The 9,997-nt window shown below is 48.5% G+C and overlaps 2 protein-coding genes across 2 annotated transcripts; one reads left to right on the top strand and one right to left on the bottom strand.

Annotated features, from left to right (window-relative positions):
• Nucleotides 1-2,012: 2,012 nt before the first annotated feature.
• Nucleotides 2,013-3,242, top strand: LOC143902905 (uncharacterized). The gene has a single exon (XM_077416135.1). The coding sequence runs from the start codon at nt 2,013-2,015 to the stop codon at nt 3,240-3,242; it is 1,230 nt and encodes a 409-aa protein (XP_077272261.1).
• Nucleotides 3,243-5,153: 1,911 nt separating this feature from the next.
• Nucleotides 5,154-7,517, bottom strand: LOC143902904 (uncharacterized). Its single transcript, XM_077416134.1, has 6 exons — nt 7,406-7,517; nt 7,062-7,347; nt 6,517-6,795; nt 6,334-6,458; nt 5,606-6,277; nt 5,154-5,320 (listed from the first exon to the last, which is right to left on the bottom strand). Exons 1-6 carry the CDS (start codon nt 7,515-7,517, stop codon nt 5,154-5,156), a joined length of 1,641 nt encoding a protein of 546 aa, XP_077272260.1.
• Between the last annotated feature and the right edge of the window lie 2,480 nt (nt 7,518-9,997).

Below are 9,997 nucleotides of genomic sequence, written 5' to 3'. Positions count from 1 at the left end.
CGTGCCTGTGTATCTCACTCCGTCCACGATCACGGAATTGTCCGCGTTCACCTTGAACCGTTTGTCACCGAGCATCGTGCCGTCATTCCCGATGTACACACCGTAAACAATATCGAATTTATTTTGTGGGTCCCCGCTTAGAAGAGCGCCCACGTATCTTTGTCCCAACGGACCCAATTGACTGTGCAGTTCCTTGTGACCCTGCGACGTTTGTAGAACGTCCCTTACGGGTGTTTCGAGGAAGGGCAACGGCGACGCGAAAACCGGGCCGGGTACTCGTCTCGCAGCGACCAGCGCGAGGTGATCGAAGTGTCAATCCGTTGGACGAGGCGTGTCGCAAGCACGATATCACTTACTCGCGAAGCGGCGATCTCACCGATCGGCACGTCGCCGATCGAGCGCTAGCCGAAAAGGCGCGCGAACGTATCACGGCGAGCGGCACAACCCTTGGCGAGAGAACCGCCGCGACCGCCGTATGGGCTGCTATGAAAACAAAAACTAAATTGGGCATGGGCATGAGAAAGAGGAAGAAGGGAGTGGTAACGAGGTAGAAAATACTCCCGTTGGCGAAACGTGGGGGTCTCCTACCTTTTCTACCGATATTGGGAGCGCTCAGATCCCTGATCGGTGGAGCGGCCGGCGTGGCCAAGGCGGTGAACGACAACAAAGCCGCTCAACGTCAGCTCGAGGAACTGCAACGTCACAATCGCGCGTTGGAGGGTCGCGGACTGCATCTCGCGCCGTACAAACGCGGTAGTGGTGTGACGAGCAGAAGACGAACGAGAACGGGTAAAAAAAAACAATCGCTGAAAAAGATTCTGACGACGCTCGATTTTCCGACGTTCGGCTTTACGACAAACGAGCAATTGAATCGGTTCGCGCGCCTTTCGTGCATACTTTTCTTTAGGAGCGTGTTTATGCGCAACGCGTTGCCGACGAAAGTGCGTCGTGACGAGAGCGGAATCGTGAATCTCGACGACGCAGAGGGCCCGGGTACGCACTGGGTCGCCTATGCTAAGAGAGGCAACAAAGCGATCTATTTTGACAGTTTTGGAAATCTTCGACCCCCGAGGGAACTCGAACAATATCTCGGGAATGACGTGAACATTGTGTACAACCGTCGTTCGTATCAGACGTTCGATCAGAGCATCTGCGGTCAATTGTATCTGCGGTTCCTCCGAGACATCGACTGGAAACGTCTCTAACGATGAGAGAGGGAGAAACAATCTCGCTATGTCGCTGACTCTCTCGCTATCCGGAAGAAGCAGCGTCCTCTCAGCCAGCTACTTTCCCGCTCTGGATCTGAGCGGCGGCGAATATAAGATAGGCTTCGCGAATTTCGAGACGTACAACACGATACCGAACATTGACTCCACGAACAATAGATTTTACTTTGACATCAATGACGTGATCGTTATTCCCGAAAGATCGTACGAACTGGACGCTATAGATAGATACCTGAGAACAGCTATCCTCCGCAAAAAAAGTACGAAGAAGAAAGACGATTACATATACGTGGACGATAACGATGACGACCGCGAGAAAAGCGAACGCTCGATAATTTTGCGCGCTAACGAGACACACGGCACACACGATACACGAATTTGTGCCGAACGTTCCACCGGGGTATAAGCTGTCGGAGACTCCGACGCAGATCATTTACCTTCCGGTCATCGCGCGGAGTGTCACCGATATAACGTTACGCGTCGTGGATCAGATCGGACGATTGATCGACTTCCGCGGAGAGGAGATAACGGTTCGACTACACGTGCGTCGCAGAAAATAAAATAAAAAAATCGGGGACGGATATATGCGTGCGCGAAAGATGCTTGTTTTGAACAAGACGTTCGCAAGAGCCACATCCGTCATTGCACCGCGAACGTTATCGTTCGGCGCTCCGACGAAAAGAACGCGCAGACTGATTGTGAGAGAGAAGAAGAAGAAGAAAAACGGACTGAGCGCTGCGAACGCCGCTTTTCTACGATCTCTAGGATTCGTCGTGAGGAACGATCATGACCGACATCCTGAGTATCGAAGGTAAGCCGATCTTCGACGATCGCATCATCAAGATCGAGACTCACACTTACAATCCATATGCCAATACCACGTTCGGGCACAGCGACGAAATACGAATTCCGATACAACAGCAGGATCTGTACACTCTACCCTGCGAAAGTTTTCTGTACATCGAGGGAGTACTCTCCGACGGCGTTCCGGAAAAGGATTCAGATACGACGATGGACAACAATTGCGTGGCATTCATGTTCGACGAGATTCGATACGAACTCAACAGCGTGGAGATCGACAGGAACAGAAACGTCGGAATAACCAGTTCGATCAAGAATTTCGTGTCGCTGACCACCGAGAGAAGCAGGAAGCTGCAAAACGCTGGATGGATTGTGATCAACGAATACGTGGGACCTCGTTCGAGAACTAGAATCGGCGATTTCAATTTCTGCGTACCCCTTAACGTTCTGCTAGGTTTTTGCGAGGATTACAAACACGTGGTGATAAACGCGCGACACGAACTTATTCTGATACGTTCCCGAACCGACGCTAATTGCATCATCACGAAACCGGAACGTCACAAGAATCCTACGATTACTCTGTTGAAAGTGCAATGGCGAATGCCGCACGTGGTGCTGAACGACGTCAATAAATTGTCCCTTTTACGAACGTTGGAGAGCGGACGATACCTAAGTATGGGCTTCCGCTCATGGGATCTGTACGAGTACCCTTTGCTCCAAACCACGAACAGGCATTCGTGGGCTGTGAAAGCAGCGACCCAACTTGAGAAACCGCGATACGTCATTTTCGCGCTACAAACCGGAAGGTCCAACAACTTATTGAAACACGCCTCTGAGTTCGATGACGGTAATCTCACCAATGTGAAACTGTACCTTAATTCAGATTTTTATCTCTACGACGATATGAACTTGGATTTTGAGAAGCGTAGAACGGCCATACTGTACGAGATGTACGCAAAATTTCGAAAGTCGTATTACGGATGCAAGCGAGAAAACGCGCTCCTAACGATGGAAGATATCAACAAATGGGGCCCGTTTGTGGTCATCGACTGTTCGCGTCAGAACGAATCCATCAAAAGCGCCACCGTAGACGTTCGCATAGAGTTCGATTGCAAACGTAATATAGATTCCAATACGACGGCCTACTACCTCATCATCCACGATCGCGTGATCGAGTACAATCCGCTGACTAACATAGTCCGTAAAATCGTGTAAAAGAGGAAGAAGGCCGTCTGACGAAATCCCGATAAGCGACAGATTGAAACAGAGTGGGGGAGCGACTGACCGTACAGAGAGACGATGTCCGTCGACCAAAACGTACCGATATTCGTGGATCTGCAGGGATCTGCAACCGTGCCTCCGCGCCGATACGCGAATCCGTAAGGCAACCGTGCCTCCGTACTTGCCCGCGAATCCGTTAGGCAGCCGCGCCTCCGCGCCTGTCCGCGAGCCTGTCTCCGTCCGACCGCGTCTCAACCCAGCACACGTACACTGCAGCTCAGCGGAGCAACACACACACACACACACACACACACACACACACACGCACACGCACACGCACACGCACACGCACACGCACACGCACACGCACACGCACACGCACACGCACACGCACGCGCACGCGCACGCGCACGCGCACGCGCACGCGCACGCGCACGCGCACGCGCACGCGCACGCGCACGCACGCACACGCACGCACACGCACGCACACGCACGCACACGCACGCACACGCACGCACACGCACGCACACGCACGCACACGCACGCACACGCACGCACACGCACACACACGCACACACACGCACGCACACACACGCACACACACACACGCGCGCGCGCGCGCGCGCGCGCATCGACACTCGCGCCCTTTATCAAACTGTATTGTAAATATAGTGAGAATAAATAGCTTTGTGTAAAACCAACCAATGTCTCCACGCTTTCTCACCCTGGCCTGGCGAGCAAATTCCGAGCGAGAAAACGCGAACGTTACAAATATAACGTTGATAAAAAAAAAAGTTCCTCTTCACGACGGTATCTTGTAATGTCTCCACGGTAGAGTGTCGTACGAGTCGGAAACGACGTATCGCTTGTCGTTGTACGGGCTGAGAGCGAGTTTCAACTCAGACACGGTGTGCACCTCGTGTAACGTTGAACGAATACACGTCTGACGCTTAGACTGCTTTATCTCGTCGTTCAGACAACGCACGTAATCGTCGAACGTTATCGTTCTCGCAACCACGTTTCTCTTGACACCCTTTATTTTCTTCGTGTCGCTCTTTTCCTCGACCCTCGAAGCATACATCTTCTCTCTCAGTCCAACGAATTCTGTCATGACCGCGCCGTCGTTCTCATCCTTCATCAATCCAGGTATCTTGCTATTAACGCGCGGCATGCGGTACGTATTGTTCTCGGGGTACGTTTCACGGGTCACGTTTCATATCCTCGTACGCGTCGTCGCATTTGAGAAAATATATGAGACTGTCGGTGTCCGTGTACATTATCTTACACCTTTCGCAATGCAGCGGCACCATGTAATTGTAATGAAAATCGTAGACGCACGTCTTGGACATATCTCGAGAATGCACATACCGACGTAAATGGGTTTGTTCAACCTCACTTCGAGTTTGCGCAACTTAACGGCGATCAGATCCTCCGCGAAGACGCTTTGACTGTGAAAATTCGGTTTCGCTATCATCGCCTCCGCGCCGTATCTCCCATCCCAACGTGTCACGAGACGCACATCGACGTGATCTTGTACGTTTTCCATGGTTTTGCCGAATACCGCATTGTTCATTAATTTGTACATTTCTTTCTCGAAATTGTTGCTAGCGCGAATTCTGAATCCCGTATTGAGTTGTATGTATCCACGAAGCCACGGAGATTGTGCGAATCAAAGCGCGCGATGAATCTTCGTGACGCGCAATCCGAATTGAACGCATTGTTGTAGATTACGGTAGTGCAGCACGTAGTGCGACTTATCGCACAGAGTAGCGAGGGGTTTATCGCACCGTTTTCCGGGAGGTTTATCGCGCGTCGGGCAGAACGGAAGGTCAGCGTGAACGTCATGAAGTTTATGCGAATACGCAAGGTCGACCTCCAAGATGTAACCGATAGCGGAGTCCAATGTCACACGGGCATTATATCGAGACTCTTAGCATCGTCGACCCATTGAAACTCTGCGTACGGCAACGGTTCGCACATCGCCCAGCCGTACAGATTGTTCACGTCGAGGTACATGAGATACGTCGACGGTTGCGAAGAGTCGTGCGATCGCATGTATGGCTGAGTTTTCACTGAGCGCGTCACGCGTCGCGTCGTCCGAGTTGAACCAATCAAAACATCCCATTTCGATCCCGTCACAAAAATGTAATGAAATGGGATGTTTTCATTGGTTAACTTGTGACGACGCGACGCGTAACGCGCTCAGTGGAAACTGAGCCTATTTGTTGTTAGCTCGCGCGTACCTATTGGAGCATTGACTCAAACCACCGCGTATACCGCGTTCCACGAACATTACCATGTCGATATCGGTGAGCAATTCAAATCGCACCCCCGTGTGCTTGAGCATCGCGTCTCACGTATATCCCGGTAGAGTGTAGTAATGTGTAGTAACGTAATTTTCAGCTTGTTCCTATCGAGATACGACGCCAATTTCTCGAGACTGGTGCTGAGAAATTTGAACGAATCCACGAATCGCAACTTCACGAAGTTTCCCCTGCTAACGCCTTTCCTTACATTCTTCGTGAACGATATGTACGTCTCTTTGGTGAGCGGTAATAAATCGATGCTACCCTCGAAGCTATTAGCTATATCCTTGATAATAAAGTGGGCATCGTAACCAGACAAATTGTGAAAGAACACAGGAATAACGTATGAGTCTCTATAAAATAGATTGCAGCGCGGATGCGCGGGACCTCCGTAACGTCCGGTCAAGTGACAGTGATCGCGCACGCGTTGATCCTGCGATTCGAACGGCCTCTCGCATATGTGACAGCTCGTCGCGTTCAAAAAATTTCGAGTCTCGTCCAGCGTGAGCTCCGCCATGGTCACGTTCGTCATGAGTATCTCCCTCGCGCGATGCGTGATAACGTTAAGCTCGTTGACGAACCACGACACGCAGTCCTCGCCGCGACGAAATCTGTACGCGGGTGCGATTTCATCGTACGGACTGCACAGATAGTATCCCACGCTGAACGCTTTGTGATGTTGATAGGCGTATCTCTTGACGTTATCGTTGTCTATTCTTCTTTCTCCAACACGCATTCCAGATCGGCGTACACCACGAAAGGAAGTCGCTCCTTCCTACTGTGATTGCGAAAGCATAGCCACTTGTCGTCGTTGTTTGGGAGAGCGATAGCGCAGTCGTTCATCTTTTCGCAATCGACGCTGTGAGCGGACAATTTCTCGCTGGAGTAAAAGTAGTGTAAGCATCTGGAAAAAATATATATATAATTTTTTTCATTTCACACACATCTTTTTTTATACCTACCGATCACAAATGTACTTCATCTTCCTATTCCTGTTCAACTGAGACCCCACCAATCGCGGTAGATTCTTTATCCCTACGAAATGACCAACGTTCGAGTTGTTTCGCAAATCTAACAGATACAACAGATTGACGTGACTGTCCTTCTTATCGTCAGTGAGCCGTATAGGAACAATCTCGTTTTCGTGTTGTTTCTTCCTCCAAACGGTGAAAACGTTGACGGACACGTCGTTGAGTCGTTCGAACCTCGAAATTTGCTTCAGCGTCATAGGAAATTGGATTCTGTCGAAATTCAGTATTGAATAGTGGGGGTATACTCGTTACACCTGTCCGCGTATCTTTGAACGGGATACAGAACGGAGATTATCGCCCACGCGAAACACGCGTTGTCGTTCGAACGCACGTCGATCACCGCTCTCTTCTGCTTTATCCATCGCGGTATTTCCACCCAACATCCTGCGTGCATGGGATTGCGCTTATTTATGTTCACCATCGATCACCGTCTCAATATACGTGACAATGCCCAGCCACTGTCGCGTTCCTAAAACTCATCCAGATCCGTCATAGTGGCATCGATCACGTATCTGTCGTACCACTCTCGCAAATCGGACGTAGGAAAAAGCTGACGATTTCTTATGGCGATGCTTTTGACGGCGGTTTGAGCTCCCGCGACAAACTCGCCGTTGAAAACCGTATTGACTTTCAGGCACGCGTGTTTCTCATGATTGACGCGCAATTGTTTGAACACCGTGTTTCTCGCATCTTCGAGAAATAGCCGAGGATCAATGTGATTGGAGTTTATCACCACACCGGTCAATACGCGCCTCTTGATAGCTGTCTCAATCTCAGTTCACGAAATTCCTCTGCTCGGTTCACCGTGGCCTGCACCTACCTGCGCAAAACTTTGACGCAGAGCGTTTCTCGCTTCTTCCAATCGCGCCACTCAAGCGATGAGAGAGTTCAACGTTTCGGTGCACGTCGGTTGAGTTTCTTTTTTGCGGCATCTTTCTCGTAAAAACGCGAGACACTCGTCGCACCGTCGTTCCCACTCGCGATACGCGTCCGAGGAGTCGACACTGGTGGCGAGTTCGACGAGATCGCAATCCTCTTTCTACATATTTTTGATCGTTTAAGGACGTTTCGACGCGTCATGACACGTGCTTATCCACATGGTCCAACCGTCGCTGTCTAGAGGTATACCGAATTTAACTCTTTGACGAATCTCATTGAATCTCTTGATATACGTTTTTCTTTGATCCCTCTTCAAAAATTTCCTCGGAATTCCACGCATGTAAGTAAGACTTCGCTCTATCGCTCTGAGCCACTACAGTCTTCATCCACTTTTCCTCACGCAGAGACCGAAAACCGATCTCTCTTCTCAGACTGTACGTCGTCAAATTCCAATGAACGTTGTCCTTCAACGCCACTGCCGCGATCGGTGACGAGGAGTCGTCGAATTCGACGCTGTCCGTGTCGGACGACGGCAACGACTCGCTGCAATATAGATTGATCGACGTTGATGAGTCACCGTAACTATCCGGGTCGGACGAAATTTCGGGATCGAGAGAGACCTCAACGTTCTCCTCGTCCCGATCCATCGTCGACGTTTAAATAACCGCCCCATCGTCGGCAGTTATCTGCAAAAATATGGGTATCTGGATAACAACAACGGTGCACAACGATTTTGCACAACGGTGCACAACAAGCCGTCTTACTGTTTCAAGAATTCTATCGACTACCAGGCGACGGCAAATTAAACGAAGAGACGTTGAATCGAATGGGTAAACCGCGATGCGGCGTTGAGGACATTTCGGAGCGCACGTTCGCTCCGCTTTCGGACAAATGGCCGAGGAAACATCTCAAATGGAACTTTCATCTGGCTAACAACATAATATTGAAAACGACCCAAGCCGCGTTCGATTTGTGGGCAGCGAATTCGTCACTGACGTTCGAGCGCGATTCGCTGAATCCCGATTAGTCCGGGAGCCAGCGACCGTTTAGAGTTAGTCATTTCACAAAAGCTGAAAATTTTTCCTAAGCTCTATTTGGTATCACTAGTAAGTGAATGAACCTCCAGCTTGCGCAGTTCCGGGGGGTGTAGCTGGAACAGCCTCCCACACACGTAAAATAATAATAAAAAAAAATTAATACCGCAAAAGCTGAAACTTTGTTAACATGTTGATTATGTTATAAAGAAATGAAAAAACGTATCCAGCTGAATGTAGAATGTGGGATTATGCCCCAGCTTTTCACGTAAAGAAGTGAAAAATATGCGCTGAGTAAACTGATACCGCAAAAACTGAAATTTTGTAAACTAATAGTTAAGTTAATAACTTAAACGAAAAAAACATCCAGCTTTATATTTAGTGGGGAAAAAGTGCCCAGCTGATGCAGTGAATGACGCTGTGCATCGGTATGCGCTCGGGCGCGTTGTATCTTTGACTGCATCAGCTGGACACTTTTCCCTCACTAAATATAAAGCTGGATATTTTTTTCGTTTAACTTGTTCAGTTAACTATTGTATTACCAAATTTCAGCTCTTGCGGTATCAGATATTTATACTTTTCTCATTAAACACAAAGCGTCCATGCAGACGTTATTATACTATCTCACAAGTTCTTGAATTTAAAAAGTTTTAGTAAATATTTACACTAGCAAATTTGGCGTCTCTATGCTCCGAATTTGCCAGAGTGACGCCAAGCTATCTAGTGCGACCGTTGAACTTGTACCAATCGGAGCTGCGACAATGTCTAACGTACATCCGTTTTGCGTATTTTGCTCCACAAAAACCAAAAATTAAATACTTTTGATGCGGACAAGTTAAAGAAGTGTAAAGCCATATTAAAAATTCGGAAACACGCTGATTTGGCTTTCTCGAACGTTGTGTTGCCGGAAAAGCCGAACAGTTTTCAAGTTTATCACAGTCAGTGCCGCAACCGTTTTACAGCATTACCGCCCAAACAGAGAGGATATGATCCGAAAAAGCAGGCATTCTCATCTTCAAGTACAGAGTAAATGCTTCTATTATAAGATAAATAAGTGTAATTAAAATATTTTTCTTTAAAAATTATAAAATTAATTTTGATCTTACATTCTGTAAAAATTTTTGTTTACATTAATACATTAGTACATTATCTCTAGTACATTACTCTTTTCTATATTATGCATGCATGATTTATTATAAAATTATTTTTTATTCACGACAGTGCTGTGGAAGGCGAGCATGCCGCTGGAAACGAGGGTGTTATTGAAAGCGTGGATAGCGGTAGAGGTGAGGCTGCAGTTGAAGGAGAAGGTGAGGTTGATGCTGAAAACGAGAAAGCTGAACGCGAAAATGTCGACGCAGACGACGATGTCGCTGGGGGCGAGGATGCCACTGATCCAGAAAATGTGGCTGTAGTTGACAATGTTGACGTATTTGGCATTGTTCAAGAGGCATCACATCATCCTATTTGTTTATTTTGTGATAAAAATAGGAAAAAAC

The sequence above is a fragment of the Temnothorax americanus genome, unplaced genomic scaffold (genome assembly GCF_048541705.1).
Source record: "Temnothorax americanus isolate GAGA-0224 unplaced genomic scaffold, ASM4854170v1 Scaffold415, whole genome shotgun sequence".
NCBI classification, from domain to species: domain Eukaryota; kingdom Metazoa; phylum Arthropoda; class Insecta; order Hymenoptera; family Formicidae; genus Temnothorax; species Temnothorax americanus.
The sequence above is the reverse complement of the archived record's forward strand: the minus strand, read 5'-3'. Positions and strand labels throughout refer to the sequence as shown.

What these genes read in the sequence shown, in the direction of transcription:
- LOC143902904 (XM_077416134.1), bottom strand. Translation starts at nt 7,517, where the DNA reads ATGCCGCAAAAAAGAAACTCAACCGACGTGCACCGAAACGTTGAACTC. An exon ending in ACTATGACGGATCTGGATGA is followed by an intron (nt 6,796 to 7,061) that starts GTTTTAGGAACG and finishes GAATTTCGACAG; the next exon opens with AATCCAATTTCCTATGACGC. An exon ending in ATGAAGTACATTTGTGATCG is followed by an intron (nt 6,459 to 6,516) that starts GTAGGTATAAAA and finishes TATTTTTTCCAG; the next exon opens with ATGCTTACACTACTTTTACT.
- LOC143902905 (XM_077416135.1), top strand. Translation starts at nt 2,013, where the DNA reads ATGACCGACATCCTGAGTATCGAAGGTAAGCCGATCTTCGACGATCGC.